Here is a 17,688-nt window from a genome sequence, read left to right on the forward strand (position 1 = left end):
AGCAAGAAGCCAGCAAAAGAATCAGTTGGACCACTAGATGACTGAGGGGTAAAAGAGGCAATCAGGAAAGAGAAGACCAGAGCGGAGAGATTAGGGGGCCAATATTCAGACCAATTTAAGCGAGCTGGAGAAGCTGTAGCCCACTTATATCACCTTCCCTGTCCAACTGCTGCTATTCAACAACAAAGAGGGCAATGCCACTGAATATAGCATTTGGCCCACAAAAAAGTGGGCTGTTCAGGGGTGGGCCAGGGGGGTGTATTGGGGAGGAGCCAGGGCTGATGCAGGTGCCAGCAATATTCAGCCAAGATCCGCACAAGCTTAAGCAGGTAAATTTAGGACAGCTCAAAAGCTATCCTAAATTCATCTGCTTAAGCTTATGAGGCCCTGACTGAATATCAGGCCAGGACACACACAAGCTTTTTTTTTTTTTTTTTTTTAAATTGAAGGCCCCTCCCAAGCCCATGACGCATCTCTGCCTTCCCTTCCACCTAGCCTATGGTCATAAGCCATTCCCTCTTCCCCAAAACACCCCCTGCCCCAACCCCTACCACCTCAATAGTTCAGGTGGACTCCCTGGCCCTACCTTGATCCCTCTTTGTACAGTATTGGTTGTTGGGGGCAGAAGCACAGCCCCCTCACTCCTGCCCCTTGCTGTGCCTAACCAAAATGGCTGCTGTGTCCTCTAACGGCAGCTCGAGGTACTAAATAAAGTATCACAAGCTGCCAAGAGATGTCATGGCAGCCATTTTGAAAGGGTGCTACAAGGGGCAGGAGTGATGGGGTTGCTTCTGCCCCCAACAACCACCACTGGACCACCAGGGGTCAAGGTAGGCCCAGGGGGGCCTGCCTGAACTATTGAGATATTGGGGGTAGGAGGGGGAGTGAGTTGCGGCCATGGGCTAGGGGAAGGGGGATGGGACTTGGCTCAAGGGGGGCTTTAATTGTTTTAAAAAGAAGCTTATGCAGGTCCCAGCCCGATATTCAGCCGGAGCCCACCTAACTCTTAGGCCAGCACCAGCACTAGTTAACCATTTAAGCTACACACATTGTTATAGAACACGCTTTGATTTCTGCATGGAAATTAAGATGCCATATATAGAATCCCAGAGTAAATTTGCTAGCATGCCTTAGTAAAAGAGGCCCTTAATTTGGTGATGACACAGTTATTCAAAATTGTTAAACTGCAAGAAGGTTATGAAAAATTGCAAGAGGACCTTAACAGACTGGGTGACTGGGCATCCAAATGGCAGATGACGTTTAATGTGAGCAAGTGCAGATTGATGCATATGAGAAAGAGGAACCCAAACTATAGCTACGTGAAGCAAGGTTCCACATTAGGAGTCATCGCCCAGGGAAAGATCTAGGTGAAATCATTGATGATACTTTGAAACCCTCTGCTCAATGTGCATCGGCCGCTAAGAAAGTAAATAGAATGTAGGAATTATTAGGAAAGGAATGGAAAACAAAAATAAGAATTACCACTCCATGGTGTGACTGCACCTCGAATACTGTATGCAGTTCTGGTCACCACATCTCAAAAAATATATATAGAAGAATTAGAAAAGGTACATAGAAAGGTGACGAAAAGGATAAAGGGGATGGGACAACTTCAGCTTAGAGAAGAAACAGCTGAGAGGAGTTATGATAAAGGTCTATGAAATGCTGAGTGGAGTGGAATGGGTAGATGTGAATCGCTTGTTTACTCTTTCCAAAAATACTAGGGCTAGAGGGCATGCAATGAAGCTACTAAGCAGTAAATTTAAAAGCAGAGAACATATTTCTTCACTCAACATGTAGTTAAACTCTGGAATTCATTGCCAGAGAATGCGATAAAAGCAGTTAGCTAAGCAGGGCTTTAAAAAGGTTTGGATAATTTCCTAAAAGAAAAGTTCATAAACCATTATTAAGATGGACTTAGGAAAATCCACTGCTGATTTATTTATTTTACAAAGACCAAATATCTTGAAAACCGATGTAGTTACAGCTAATTGAACAACTGACACATTTCAGAATGGTACAATATGGACTGCACTGCACTCCAGACCCAGAAGGGAGTAAAGCAGTGATGCTAATACTCCACTCCCACCCCTCCCCTTCCCCACATAGTACGTGCAAACACAACCTTTACATACATTTCAATCTCGAGTCACTGTTGTAACATGACAGATGTAATTAGTCAGATTAATCTCCACTATGGAACCTGTCTGAGTTCTAAGAAGCCACAAAACACGCAGAACGAAGGCATCCAATCACTTTGTGCCTTATGCAAGAAGGAAACCATCAGTCACTCTACAAAGGGAGATCTTTCTTTTCTGGTTGTGATCATAGCTGATGATCTTAAGGTGGCAAAACAGCAAAAGCTAGAAAGATGCTTGAGTGCATAGGGAGAGGAATGGCCAGTAGGAAAAAGCAGGTGTGTATGAGACTCTAGTCAGACCTCACTTAGAATATTGTGTACAATTCTGGATACCAAACCTTCAAAAAGATATAAACAGCATGAAAGTCAGTCCAGAGAGCAGCTACTATCTGGAAAGAAGGAAATCCCTGACTGGATTATTATTGAATTTCTTTTTTAGTCTCCAGGATTGCAGACATAATTGCTAAGCTTTTAACTTATTTTCTCTTCCCTAAATCCACTCCTGTTTCCATCTGCTTTAAGGTTCTTAAATTTAGGAGCATAATGAAACTGGGATCAGTCATCTGGCTGATACTGTGTTTGGCCAGCAGGTGGTGAACACTTAACTTGCTTATCCTAAGCCTTCAGTCAGGTAAAATCAGGCCATTTAACTTGCTCAATAGCCAGACTTTAATATGATGAGCCAGCATTGGGGAAGGACAAAGGCAGAGCCACACTTACATATTTATATGTCTAGATTTAGACCTAAATGTGAACTGGGTTCTGGTCAGCATTGCTACTGCTGCTGAATGTAACTCCTGCAGCTGGATATTGACTGCAAAGAGGCGTAGCCTAGTGGTAGTAGCCTAGTGGTTAGTGCAGTGGACTTTGATCTTGGGGAACTGAGTTCAATTCCCACTGCAGCTCCTTGTGACTCTGGACAAGTCACTTAACCCTCCATTGCCCCTGGTACAAAATAAGTACCTGAATATATGTAAACTGCTTTGAATGTAGTTGCAAAAACCTCAGAAAGGCGTTATATCAAGTCCCATTTCCCCCATTAAGAATCCTACCTCTCAAAGTTAAAAGCTTAAACTTTCAGATTATCAGCCTCATAGCTTTTACCTGCCGTCACGTTCTCTCTCTCTTTTCCATCATGTGTCCTATAGACCTGCTGACGTGCTCCACAAGCTGCGTGCTGTTACATATTGTGTAAACTAGTGTTGTAGTGCGTTCTGCAGTCACTAGGTATGACATGTTCTGCAGATGGGTTGCTGACCAGTATTTTTGGCTGCATGGTGTTGGGGCTGTTTGGATGAAGGACCACATTCTAGCAAAATTATCCAAAAGAAAGCTGAGTTTAATAAGAGATTCAGCCTGATGCTTAGATGCCGAGTTCATGGTGTGAGGTCAGTCATGTATTTTTCATCGGCGTCCACAGTCACCATGTAAATTATTTAAAATGACTACTCAAGAGATCAGATTAACATTCATTCTACATAATCCTTGCTGAAAATAGAACACCTGTGAAAAGGTGAGAATATGGTAAGCTCTTAACTAGAAGCAGATCCAATGCGTGTAGGAACAGTACGTTCCAAACCCATCTCTGCCCAGAGGACCTCACTCCTGCCCTGCTACACCCCTGAGCTTGAAGGATTTATGCTGCTCAGCTAGGTATGACAACACTGTGGGTCCAGCTTTGCTCAACACCTCATTGCAATTTCATCCTGAACAGATAATGTATTTCTGCCTCCAAACTCTTAAGTACATAAGCACCCTTGTACTGGGACAGATGGCTTGAGAACCAGGAGAACTGGGTTCAATTTCCACTGCAGCTCCTTGTGACTCTAGGCAAGTCACTTAACCCTCCACTGCACCAGGTATAAAATAAGTGTCTGTATATAATGTGTAAACCACTTTGATTGTAACCACTGAAAGGTAGTATATCATATCCCACCCCATCCACTTTCCTCTTTCCCTTTCCCCTTCCCCATCCTGTTTTCAACAGTGGCCAATCCAGGTGACAAGTACCTACCTGGTAGAAACCCAAAAAGTTGCAAGATTACACACTACTTAGCCTCAGGGAGAAGCAGTGGATTTTCCCCAATTTTATAGACATTTCTTCCAGGATCTTATCCAAATCTTTTTTTTTATCCCTGCTACACTAATGGATTGAAACTCTTATTACAGAAACTGACCAAAGAGCTAAACTCAAAAGAATAATCCAAAATAACCAAATAATAAAAACACAAAAGTAATGTTGTCTTATTGTGGGAGAGGGGAGAAAAGGGAGAGAGAATATCAGGACCCCCAAAGGTGGACTTCTGGCTACGCCCCTGGCACTGAGCATTTCAGATATAGTCAAGGCACTCATAGAACTTAAGTGTACAGGCAGAACTGCATCAATTGAAAGAATAGAGACAGTTATTACCCAGCAGCTTCTCCTCCTTACAAGATTTGTATACATTCAGTACTGTGTTCATGGCATAAGGGGAAACCAGCTCTGTCTGAGAACAGTGTCCAAAGATGAAATCCTCTCCAATGCTGCAGGTGAAGATTCTCGGTCATGCTTTAAAAACTGTGCAGAAGTTCAAACAAATCCGCAAACAAGCGGAGAACTCGAACGCCCCACAGGAGAATATAGGTATAGGAAAAAGTGGGATGTTTAACCACGGAAAACCAAAGCCTGGATAGATTGATCTTAAAAACACTTGTTTATTGATTAAAAAAAAGACTTGACAGAACCCACAACATCCCACTTTTTCCTATACCTACACTTAAAAACTGTGCAGTGCATGAGAGAAAGAAACTAATCCATAATCCAAATAAAATGAAGGCCATTTGCAGAGAACCTGAAGTGGGAAAATAAGAAAAGGCAACGTGGATGTCCTCGGGACTGCAAGAGCTGTGCATCTCCTCTGTGTGAAACATTAACTGGTTTTCATTTGATATACTGTACATTGCTGTGAGCATTTTTAGGATCAAATGACTAAGTGAATGGGAATTCTACAAAAATTTCATAAAAGACCTGTTTCCTGCCACTGCCAGAGAACTGAGCACCCTCACAGTACTCCTGAGTCTCCCACCTAATGCACACACAGGCCCTTTACCAGCCACCATGGGGTAATTTGCCCCTCCTATGAGGGAAGACATGGTCCGTAAAAGAAAATTAATTTTTCCTCTTCTGTTTTAAAAGAAAGCAGTCACTATAAGCAATGAACATACCTTACAAATGTGTGTAAAAAGTTAAGCTGCTGAAGTTGTGATAAGAACATAAGAATAGCCACACTGGGTCAAAGACCAATGTTCCATCTAGCCCAATATCCTGCTCCCAACAGTGGCCAATCCAGGTCACAAGTACCTGGCAGAACCCCAAAGACTAGCAACGTTCCAGAATCCCAAACAATAACAAGATTCCGGAACCCAAAGAGTAGCAACATTCCATGCTGCCAATCCTGAGGCAAGCATGGCTTCCCCATGTCCATCTCAATAACAGACTATGGACTTTTCTTCCAGGAACTTGTATTTCAAACATGATATTTTGAACAGGAACATGATATTCGAAGCTATGCAAAATATCTCATTACTAATTAGCATAGTGAAGAAGTATACAACAAGCTACATTTGCAGATGCATGAAGGAACAATTATACCTTCTGGAGGTGTAGTTGTGTAAGGTTTGTTTCAGAACCCAGCCTAGCCCAGTTCAGGACCGTGTCAAGTTGCAGTACAGAGAAGATTTGAATCATCTGGTCACACCATTATTAAGGGCATCTGAGGGAAATCCACTGGAATAAGCAGCATAGAGTCAATTTTTAATCCTCAGTAGTCAACGTTTTTGTAAAGAGGCAGATAAGAGAATCATTAAGCAATTAGGGTAGGGGGACATGTTTAAGAGGGAGTGGAGACTCAAGGATTAGGGAAGGGAGAATTTTGAGACTTGAGATTGGTTGAAGAAGAAACATGTAGAGACAAAAGCATATCACCAGGAGGAGGAGAAGAAGCAAGGGGACTCAGGAATGACGGACTTACCCATGGGAGATCCTTGGTGTCTAGCAGGACAGGGCTAGAGTAAGGCACAGGTGCGTAACCAGACCTACTCTATCTTGCAGTAAACACAGTTGCAAATTTCTCTTTAGGTTCTTTTGCAGTCCTCTCTTAATGTGTCTCACAATCCTCTTTCTGGCTCCTTGCAAGGAATTTAAAATGGATCTTAAAATGTATTAATCTACTCTGGCTTTTGGCCCTGATTTTGCAGCAGAAACCACTGTCTGTGAAAGGCAGATGAAATGGGTGGCTCTCGCATGTGGCTTGCAGAATCTGCTGTCTCCTTTCTCTTAGTCTTACATAGCTTATATTTCTTCTGCTGTTTCTCCTTGCTTTCCTGGTTTTAATGGATTTCTATCATGTACTTCTTGATTTTTATTGTAACTAATGTAAACCATTTTGCTGCCACTGGCAAGAGGTGGAATAATAAATCTAATAAACAGAAAGACGTAAACACGTTTCTGTGCCGCCTTCCAGATGAAAGAAACTGGAATTAGAATGTGGAGTTTCTTTCTGAAATTCCCAAGGGAAATTCGTAAAACTATAGCCATTATTTTAGAAACAAGTCGGTACTTATGTGTGTCTATTGCATGCATTTCAGAAAGCTAATATTTACCTCTGGAGATCCACGGCAAGCAGACATTTCAAGGGATGCGACTTGGGCAGGACCACATCGGGATTTACACCTGTTCAAAGGCAGGTTTAGATTTCTAAAAGGTGATCATTTTGGCCAGGGCTTTACACATGAGATTAAGGGAGTCATTCTCCTTAATCCAATGTAGTTTTTTCTCCTCCAAAATGAAACCAAGTTAAAACTGTGGCTTCACCACTGAACTAGTGGTACTTACACAAGTAGGATTGTAAAATGAGGCAGCCACATGTGGCAGTGGTGCCACTTACACATGGAAGCTGTGAAATTGATACTTCCCCATGGGAGTGATGACAAAGTGCCAGGTCCATTCCGTTCATTGCAAAATGGCTGCCACCTCTGTACATGGTGGCAAATTCATATCTTCTCCTGGAGGTAATTTATGTCGGTAGATCATTTTCACAAATAGAACTGGAACTGAGCATGTCCTAAGCTGGATGCCTCATGTCCAATCTCCATGTTCTATGTAAATGGGACTGTACTGCTTGTCTTCTGCAGATGCCTGAGTCTTTTCAAGTACTTCTCATAGCTCGTACAATGAAACACCATTTGTACACATCACATTATTGCGCTAGTCCAGATTATGTGCGGTGGCAACATAACTTCTACTACTACTACTTACCAAAGTTTTTATGTGCTCCCTACCTTAAATCCTTTCCTTGCCCATGTCTTCAACAGCGACACTGATTCACCCAACCTGCCTGCCAGTTAGGTCAGAAGGGGGCAGGGCACAGCAGAGAGCATCTCCGAGCTCAGGCAGACAGCCTGTGTGAATCGCTGCCACTGCCAAAAACCTGGGATTTAAGGTAGAGACCACAAGACCTGGGGGCAGAGGAGGGGGTTGAGGGAGAGAATCAGACTGCCCTTGCTGCAGTGTCATGGTTTTAAAAAATGTCACCCTCGGGCTCCGTATTGTGGACTGTGGTCCGATATAGGCCTGGTGATTTCACTTATACATGCATCGATAGTACGCGGTTTCAAGGTCTGCTTACTCTCAGTGCTCCACCATATGCGACAGTAGTTCTCGGCTATTTCAAGTAAATTAGTACCACAGATGTCATCAAAAGAAATCTGTTTACTTCATAAAATTATAAATATTGCACAGCTAAGTTGAGACTCTGTTACGTTGCTTCCTGGCTTCCATAAAAACAATCTCTCTCATCCAAAAGTTATGAGAAGATTGTACGCTTATAATCTCTTCATCAAGGTAGTCACTATTTCAAACATATCATGTTTTGAAACTGATTACGTCAGGGATTGCTCCTCCTCTTTTCAGCAAATTCTGCCACAGAATCTGTCTGACTCCATGTCTGCATTACTTTTAAGCAAAGCCATGTGCATTTGTAAAGACAGGGGAGAGAAGTAACCCTGAAGGGTATTAACGGTAATTTCACGTTTCTGAGCCCTGGCCATGATTTCTATTTCCAGTGCTGTCATTATTCTGAAGCAACAAGACACAAGAAGGCTGTGCATTTAGGGGTAATTATTACTTGCCTCAGGTGAAAATCGTCTTGAGTGTTTTCGACCTCTCAAGAAGTACAATCATTCTTATAAAGGTGCTTAAGTCCAGCAAGTGTTGTCTTCCTAGCAGTAAAAATAAAAGAAATTCCACATTTATTGAATAAGAATGTGCTTTCACAGTGCACTTTCATCTAGTTCTGCCTAGCTAGGTAAAATATTTGATGATTATCCACCACCAGGCCTGAGAACACAAGAATTTCCAAATTTATTCATGCAAACACACTGTGGGTTATTCTCCCAGAGCATTTTCCTACTGCTACATTTATTTATAAAGGATTTGCCCACTTGTATGCCAGTATACACAGGTAAATGCCACTTAGAAGAGTACCCCATGTACAAGCATGCACAAGACAAGTGACAAGAACACACGTACTTGTATAGTCATGGGGAGAGGGGCAGAACACAAGTGCATTAGATTTTATTCTTCAATGTACATATTGTCAAATCAAATTACCACTGTGAGCAACAGTATGAAATAAATGTAACCCTGTCTCTTGATTCTAGAGCTGCTCTATGCCTGGATCTTTAATGAATATCCACCCGTTCTGCAGCATGACGATCGTCGCTTTGTCTCCCAGAAAACTGGGAACCTCTATATCGCAAAGGTGGAAAGATCTGATGTGGGGAACTATACATGTGTGGTGACCAACACTGTGACTAAGACCAAGGTTCTGGGGCCTCCCACGCCTTTAATACTGCGCACTGATGGTAAGGAATAATGCTGGGATGATCGCTTGATTAATATTGCGACTCCTTTAGAACTGAACAGCCAGCCCTGCCCAGAGAACACTCTTTTTAATATCTTGAAGATAAGAAAGGTGATACTTTTTATCGTCATACATTTCTTGTCTAGCTTTTGGAGGCCAATATGCTCTTCCTCAGGGTATGAAAGATGGTTGAGAAATCGGTTCATTCAGTCCAGTATATTTGTTTTGATGCCCTTTAATTTAATACTGGGACTTACACTTTTAACAACAGTGATGGCCATGATGCGTCACAATATACAGTAAGATTAATTTCAACTTTTTAAAAAATGCATTAAAATGTGTCTGTATGACTATTGAAGGTCCTTTACATCCAATACAAAAACCCTACTTAAGAGTTCATTTCTGAGAACAGCCAAGTTTCAAAGCCCAGAAGATAAAGCAAGGGACCAAAAGCCTGTGCTGTGCAAATTAATCATGGCAGGCTGCATTTTTTCCTGTCTAAAGTACAATTACGCAGCCACAGCCTGCCCTCAGGCACCCCACATGCTCCTCTTTCGCCTCTGAGAATAAAACTGGCTCTTCAAAACCACCGTGTTGCCTGTGCTGAGGCTAACGTGCAGTTCATCAAGCGGCATAAATAAAAGCAGATGATAAGGCTGGTATCAACGCTTAGCTCCGTGCTAATCTATTAAATGATGCCTATATGTGGTGGCAGGTCGTTTGAAGCTGGGCATGGGAAGAGCATATAGGTGCACACGCATTATAGAATACTATCATTAATGTGCAAGTGCGAACCCTTTAGTCACGCAGTTGCTGAGATACTGAAAAAGAATTTCTTAGGCAGAAACTACAAAAAGCAGAAAGAATAAGGAAGAGGTTGGAAGAAGAGGGACAGATGGAGGAGGAAGAGGAGAAGACTGCCTTGCTCTAGTGACTACGTTGAGGGAGTCATTTTAGACAGCTCATTCCGTGTGTAAATCCCCCGTTTTATATTCAGAAAGAGAATATGTAAAATTATGTGGTGATATTTACATGAAAAGTGCTGGCCTATGTAGATTTACACAATCTGTGCAAAGCTGTTGTGGGGACAGAGTTGCAATGTGCATGTGTATTTTTTTAAAACACAGAAATACACATGTAGAGTGCCCAGACACATTTACACCAGTCAGAGCAGGTGTCTTTTGTGCATCACCATTGGCAGCCATCGGTACTGGTTCTGGCAGACTGAATTACTTTTTTTTTAATTTATTTTTATTAAAATAGGCAGCTTTTCGGACTCTTCGCACAAGCATCCCTGTTATGGCTTGACTTTATAACTGTGTAGGGTGACAGTGTTTAGGAATGTTTGTAGGATATCCCGTGGGTTTAAGTTAGGGGGGAGGGGGTAAAAAAAAACCACAAATCAAATCCATACGCTGCTTCTCGTTGTTTGCAGGAGTGATGGGTGAATATGAGCCTAAAATCGAGGTTCATTTCCCTGAGACCGTTCCCTCTGCCAAAGGCAGCACAGTGAAACTGGAATGCTTCGCACTGGGAAAGTGAGTACTGGCAATTTATTCATATTCCCAACAAGTTATCTACTTCAAATGTTATCCAGCCTTGGACACTGGTTTATTACCGCAAAGTAACTGGGAAGCACTCGGGAGGAAATTGCTAAAGATGTCTGCTGTGAGGTTTGCTTGCGGAGTAGAAATTCACCTACATTTAGAGTGTATGTGTGAAAAAGTGAGGCAAGCAATGTCATTTAAAGCTGTTATCATATGAAACTGTGCTAAAGCACTAGCAGACTGCTAAATCCACATATTTTGTCTTAACTCTTGTATAAATTAAACGTGAATTTTTAGCAGCCAGGTAGAAGTGTATCAGCACTGAATATTTAGAGGTCTGCACATGTTTATCCACTCCTACCCTAGCTAAAATAATATGAAGCACCTTTCTGACCTCATGTGCAACTTTTTAAAATTAATCCCCTTATTTTCTTACTCCTGTTGCTTTCTTTCCTATCTCTATGTTCCGTCTTTGCTTATGCCCAACGCTGTCTATTATAATTTCTTATTGTATATTGTGTTGGCTTACTATGCCATAATTTGTATTGTTGTTTGAATATTTTGTCTATTGCTTATTTTTGACTTATTCTTGCTGTACACTGCCTTGTGTGAATTCCTTCAAAAGGTGGTAAGTAAATGCTAATAAATAAATAGTAGAGTTTCATGTGATAACAGCTGAAATCTGCATGGCTCTGCTATGCGTGTTTGGGTTCACTTTGTAAGGTAGACTTCCATGCACATCTCTTGACAGCTGGAGAAAGTGTGACCAGTGACCCACGATGCCCATTGCTTAGTAAAATAAGAGAATGTCACACACAGTTGTAAGAAATGTGGTTCAGTGCCCAGTTCTGTGTAATCAGCTAACTGGCACAGGGCCCCAACTTCTGTTTGTCTGGTTCAAGATGCGCAATTCCAGGGGCAGCAAAATACCTTTTTGGAAGGAGGGGCCAATTAAGCCAGTATCCAGCCCCGCATGCAAACTCTCTAGTTGCCCCAGTGCCCTGCCCTATTCCACTGCCTATAAAGAATTCAGCATTATTCATGTACGTTGGAACAGACTTTCCCCTGGTTTCTCCAGTGTGAAAATCTCTGACCTACAGTGCTACAATTACAGAGCTGCACTCGTATCGAGTGATCACAGGGAAACGCAAGCAAAGTGCTTTTACTGGCACAAGTCTGAAACTCCAGTTATACTTAAGTGTACTTCTACCCTTATCCTACTCTGTACTGCTCACTAGAAGCTGTAGTCTCATCCCCGGAGACTTATCAGCCTCATTGGGATTACTTCTCTCTATATTGCCACTATATATTCGTCCCACAGTTCTATTCTCTTTTCCGGAACCTTATCAGCTTCCTTGCACCTACTGTTACTCTATTTTCCACTCTGTAGATATTCCCGGAGTTGGTACTCTCCTCTCCGGAACCTGTAAGCCACATGGAGCCTACTGCTATGAGGGAAAATGTGGGATACAAATGTAATAGATAAATTAAAAATAAAAATAAACTTGTCAAAGCTTCAATTCTAGGTACTGATTTCTCACAAATCTTTCCTAGGTACTCATTCAATTGCCTGTCTGAAAAATGAAAGCAAGTTTTGCATTCCTCAACAGTCCCCCTCAGGCTCTGAGCTCCTTAGAGGAACGGAGTAGGAAAACCAAGTTATTTACTCATAGTAGGTGTAGTTCATGGACAGCAGGATACACGGCCTCGTAGCATGGGTGACATCACTGACAGAGCCCACGTGGAAAACTTTCTGCAGCTTTTCTCTAGTAATTACTAGAAGCTTTAGAGCCACTTCCTGCCTGCTGCTGTGCTGTGGCAATCCATTAGCCTATAAGTGAGGACTTGTACCCTGCTGTTCATGGAGAACATCTGCTACAGGTAAGTAACTTGCTTTTCTCTGGAGGCAAGCAGGATATCAAGCCCTCACAGCATGGGACTCTCTAGCTACAGGCTGCCTTCAGCAGAAAAAGGGGAAATCAACAAACAAGGTGTTGCAACTGGTAGACACCAATATAGTTTTGGCTGGAAACAGTCTTTGTTTAAAAAAAACAGCTAGGAACAGAAATGAAATGGGCCTGGGGTGATGGAATTGGATTCTAATCCCAAAGAGATTCTGGAAGACTGACTGGCCCGGGGGAACCGAGTAGTGAGTCATGAAACTTTTGGTTCTTTTGAAAGAGGGGAATGGTTAAGAAGCTGCTGTTTCTCATATCCAGACTTTGTACAGAGAGGGGAATCTAATGTTTTCATTTACATGTCCATGAGAACTCTATGAATGGGCACTGTCACAGCTTCCTTTGGGGGGAGTCAAGGAATTGGAGGATGTCCAAAGTTTTTGCAATGAATTCCACCTTCCTCTCTAATTTAAATGGAATAGCCTTGCCATTTCCCACACAATCAATGAATGAGATTTCCTCAAGATGGGATTTTCTTCTCTTATGCAGTGAAGATGGGTCTGATGGTAATCTAGATGAACCCTCTTTACAGAATACTTCTGGCTTATAATCAGCATCCCAGGGGCACTCAGTCAGATCCTGAAAAATACTCCCGTGGAGAAGTCTGGGTTTCTGCCTGTCTTGACCTTCTGACATCAGTGTCGGGCCTTGAAAAGGATGTCAAGACACTGAGGATCTCTGATGCCTTGGTGAAGCTTCCTCTCCTGATGCACTGGAGATTAGCAACAGTGCAGTTGGCGTGAGTCATTTGGATGCCAAGTCTTGGAGGCTGTTGTCTCCTCCAGTACTAATGAGGATGAATAACCCTCATGTCAGGGGCACCTTTAGACATTGTACACCTTGGTGCCTCAGTTCTGTCAGCACCACACTCCAGTGAGGTGCAGTGTTCATGTGCTGTGGCCTCTGCTTGTCACTCAGCATTACAAGCCTCTAGCATCAAAGGCAGAGGTGAATCGTTCCTCTTCGGGCAGGACTCGAACAATAATTGATCCTACTACTACTACTTAACATTTCTAGAGCGCTACTAGGGTTACGCAGCGCTGTACAAATTAACAATAAGGACGGTCCCTGCTCGGAAGAGCTTACAATCTAAAGGACGAAATGTCAAGTTGGGGTAGATACGTTTTCTGAGAAGAGGTGTAGTGATTAGGTGCCGAAGGCGACATTGAAGAGGTGGGCTTTGAGCATTCATTTGAAGATGGGTAGGGAGGGGGCACGGCGTATGGGCTCAGGGAGTTTGTTCCAGGCATGGGGTGAGGCGAGAGAGAAGGGACGGAGCCTGGAGTTGGAGGTGGTGGAGAAGGGTACTGAAAGGAGGGATTTGTCTTGAGAGCGGAGGTTACGGGTAGGGACGTAAGGGGAGATGAGGGTAGAGAGGTACGGAGGGGCCGCAGATCGAGTGCATTTGTAGGTGAGTAAGAGAAGCTTGAACTGTATGCGGTATCTGATTGGGAGCCAGTGAAGTGACTTGAGGAGAGGGGTGATATGAGTATATCGGTTAAGGCGGAAGATAAGACGTGCGGCAGAGTTCTGGATGGACTGAAGGGGGAGTAGATGGCTACGTGGGAGGCTGGTCAGGAGTAGGTTGCAGTAGTCAAGGCGAGAGGTAATGAGAGAGTGGATGAGAGTTCGGGTGGTGTGCTCAGAGAGGAAGGGGCGAATTTTGCTGATGTTATAGAGGAAGAAGCGACAGGTCTTGGCTATCTGCTGGATGTGCGCAGAAAAGGAGAGGGAGGAGTTGAAGATAACACCGAGGTTGCGGGCAGATGAGACGGGGACGATGAGGTTGTTCTCAACTGAGATAGAGAGTGAAGGGAGAGGGGAAGTGGGTTTGGGTGGGAAGACAATAAGTTCAGTCTTAGACATATTCAGTTTCAGGTGGCGGTTGGACATCCAGGCAGCAATGTCGGATAAGCAGGCCGAGACTTTGGCCTGGGTATCCGCAGTGATTTCTGGTGTGGAGAGATAAAGCTGGGTGTCGTCGGCATAAAGATGATAGTGGAAACCATGAGAAGAAATCAGGGAGCCTAAGGAAGAGGTGTAGATTGAAAAAAGAAGGGGCCCAAGGACAGATCCCTGAGGAACTCCAACAGAGAGCGGGATAGAGGAGGAGGACGAACCATGAGAGTGTACTCTGAAGGTACGATGGGAGAGATAAGATGAGAACCAGGAGAGGACAGAGCCCCGGAACCCAAGGGAGGACAGTGTGTCAAGAAGTAGGTTGTGATTGACAGTGTCAAAAGCGGCGGAGAGGTCGAGAAGGATGAGGATGGAGTAGTGACCTTTGGATTTGGCGAGGAATAGGTCATTGCAGACTTTAGATAGTGCCGTTTCTGTTGAGTGTAGGGGGCGAAAGCCGGATTGGAGCGGATCGAGGATGGCATGAGAGGAGAGAAAATCAATACAGCGGCTGTGAACGGCGCGTTCAAGTATCTTGGAGAGGAAGGGTAGGAGGGAAATGGGGCGGTAGTTGGAGGGACAGGTAGGGTCAAGTGATGGTTTTTTGAGGAGTGGAGTGACCACAGCATGTTTGAAGGTGTCCGGGACAGATGCAGTGGAGAGAGAGAGGTTAAGTATATGACAGATGGTGGGGGTGATGGTAGGTGTGATGGTGTTAAGTAGGTTGGTGGGGATGGGGTCAGAGGAACAGGTGGTGGCTTTCGAGGAGGAGAGGAGATGGGCGATTTCCTCTTCGGTGATAGCAGGAAAGGAGGAGAAGGAGGGCTGGGTAGGTTGGATGAGAGAGTGAGATATAGGCTGAAGAGGAGGAGAGGGAGTAGTGGTGAATTCGAGGTTGATCTTCTGGACCTTGTCACGGAAGTAGTGGGCCAGAGATTGAGGAGAGAGTGAAGGGGGGGTGGGAGCAGAGAGCACTTTGAGGAGGGAGTTGAGGGTGGCGAATAGACGACGAGGGTTAGAGCTAAGGGAATTGGTCAATTGGATATAATAGTCCTGCTTAGCGAGGAATAGGGAGGATTGGAAGGAGGATAGCATGAATTTGAAGTGAATGAAGTCAGTAAGGGTGCGAGATTTCCTCCAGAGGCGTTCAGCCGAACGGGCACAGGAGCGAAGGTATCGGGTGCAAGGGGTCAGCCAGGGCTGGGGATTGGTACATCTTGTGGGCCGGGAGGTGGACGGTGCAAGGGTGTCTAGAGCAGAGGAAAGAGTGGCATTGTAAGTGGAGACAGCTTTGTCAATGGATGTGGAGGACAAGATGGAAGGGAGGAGATCAGAGATAGTAGAGGATAAGGTGGAGGGGTCAACAGCCTGGAGATTTCTGGACGTAGTAGTTAGTGTTGGGCGAGAGTGAGGGGGAGGGTGCTGAAGTGTGAATGTGATAAGGTGGTGGTCGGAGAGAGGAAGAGGTGAAACGCAGAAAGTGGAGGGTGAGCAAGAAGAAGAGAGGACGAGATCAAGACAGTGGCCAGATTTGTGAGTAGGGGTGGTGGGGCTCAGTTGGAGGTTGAAGGAGGAGGTAAGAGTGAGGAACTGAGCAACATATGAATCGGAAGGGTTATCAGTGTGGATGTTGAAGTCACCGAGAATGAGGGATGGGGATGAGGGCTCAAGAAAGACGGAGAGCCAGGCATCGAAGTCGGTAAGGAAGGATGGGAGGGATTTATCAGGGGGGGGCGGTAAATGACTGCAACTCTGAGTGGCAGTGGGTGGAATAGATGGATGGAATGAACTTCAAAGGATGAGAAGCTGTGAGACTGAGGTAGGTGGAGAGGTTGGAAGCTGCAGGCGGGCGAAAGTAGTAGTCCGACGCCGCCACCGCGGCCGACTGGGCGGGGCGAATGGGAGAAAAGATAACTTCCGTGGCATAGGGCTGCGATTGAGGTAGAGTTGTCCGGGGTGAGCCAGGTTTCAGTTAGGGCGAGCAGATGAAGGGAATGGGAGATGAAGAGATCTTGGGTGAAGGGAAGTTTGTTGCAGATTGAGTGGGCGTTCCACAGGGCACACGAGACGGGGAGGGAGGAGGGGGGGAGGAGGGGAATAGGAATGAGATTGGAGATATCGCGGTATCGTTTGCATAGATGAGATGAGGACGAGGACAGGTGTGGGGGACCTGGGTTGGGATTGATGTCACCTGCGGATAGCAGGAGAAGGAGCAAGAGAGTGCGGAGAAGGGTGGGTGAGGAAGGGCGACGAAGGCGACGAAGACAGGATGCGCTTAGGAGGAAAGGGGAAGGGTTCATGGCAGGAAGGAGGTGTTGAAGGTTGAGAGCTAGGAAGGAGGAGGAAGACAGTAGGGATGGAGAGGTGGTGGGGGACAGGGGTAGGTAGGGGAGGGCGGAAGAGGACAGGGATGGGTAGTGAGATCGTGTGGAAGACAGCGGTGAGAGGGAGAAAAGATTAGGGAGGGACAGGGCAAGGAATAGGATGTGAATGGGGGCCATGGGTAGTGACTGAGGTGTTCAAAGGGAAGGTAGGTGGGCTGGGAGACAGGCAGGTGAGGGTAAGCAGTCAGGCAGGAGAGTGATGAGCTGGTAGGAGGATGGGCTGGGAGGCAGGCGGGTTTCAGGGTGGGTGGTAGACAGTCAGGTGATTGGTGGTAAGTCAATGATTGGCTAGTAGTCAGGTTGAGTGGCAGGCTGGAGTGATTTGAAGCAGGAGCTGGCGGACTAGGACAAGCTGATGCAGACAGACTGGAACAGGCTGGGACAAGCTGAAGCAGACGGACTGGAACAGGCTGTATCAGGCAGACTGGAGTAAGCTGGCTGGAGGAGAGGGCCTGGAGTAAGGGAGTAGCTGGAGCAGGCAGGCTGTAACACGCTGGATCAAGTAGACTGGAACAGGTTGAGGCAGATGGACTGGAGCAGGCAGGGAGAGCAGTATTGGGCGGACTGGAACAGCTGGATCAGGCAGATGGACTGGAGCAAGCAGGGAGAGCAGGATCGGGCGGACTGGAGCAGCTGGATCAGGTGAACTAATGGTAATGATGTCTCCATGGCCCCCTTGGATATACCAGCTGCAGTTCATGGCCGGAGGATAGTTCAATGGCCAGGAGGGACTGTAAATGACCCCACGTCTTTCTGTATGCTGTTCCACTTTTCCACTGCAAGCAGCAGAGCAAATCACAGTGAGCTGAAGAAGTGCGCAATGAAGAAGCTCCAGCGCCGCTACCTTCTGCATGGTGA

The 17,688-nt window shown here is 45.1% G+C and overlaps 1 protein-coding gene across 1 annotated transcript in view; it reads left to right on the forward strand.

Moving 5' to 3' along the window:
* The window catches only part of LOC115471924 (contactin-4-like), a 150,804-nt gene that overhangs the window by 76,503 nt on the left and 56,613 nt on the right, over window positions 1–17,688 (forward strand). The window contains exons 5-6 of the mRNA XM_030205893.1: window positions 8,840–9,043; window positions 10,478–10,580. Coding sequence (XP_030061753.1) covers window positions 8,840–9,043; window positions 10,478–10,580 — 307 coding nt within the window. The remainder of the gene's footprint in view (window positions 1–8,839; window positions 9,044–10,477; window positions 10,581–17,688) is intronic.

The sequence above is a fragment of the Microcaecilia unicolor genome, chromosome 6 (genome assembly GCF_901765095.1).
Source record: "Microcaecilia unicolor chromosome 6, aMicUni1.1, whole genome shotgun sequence".
NCBI classification, from domain to species: domain Eukaryota; kingdom Metazoa; phylum Chordata; class Amphibia; order Gymnophiona; family Siphonopidae; genus Microcaecilia; species Microcaecilia unicolor.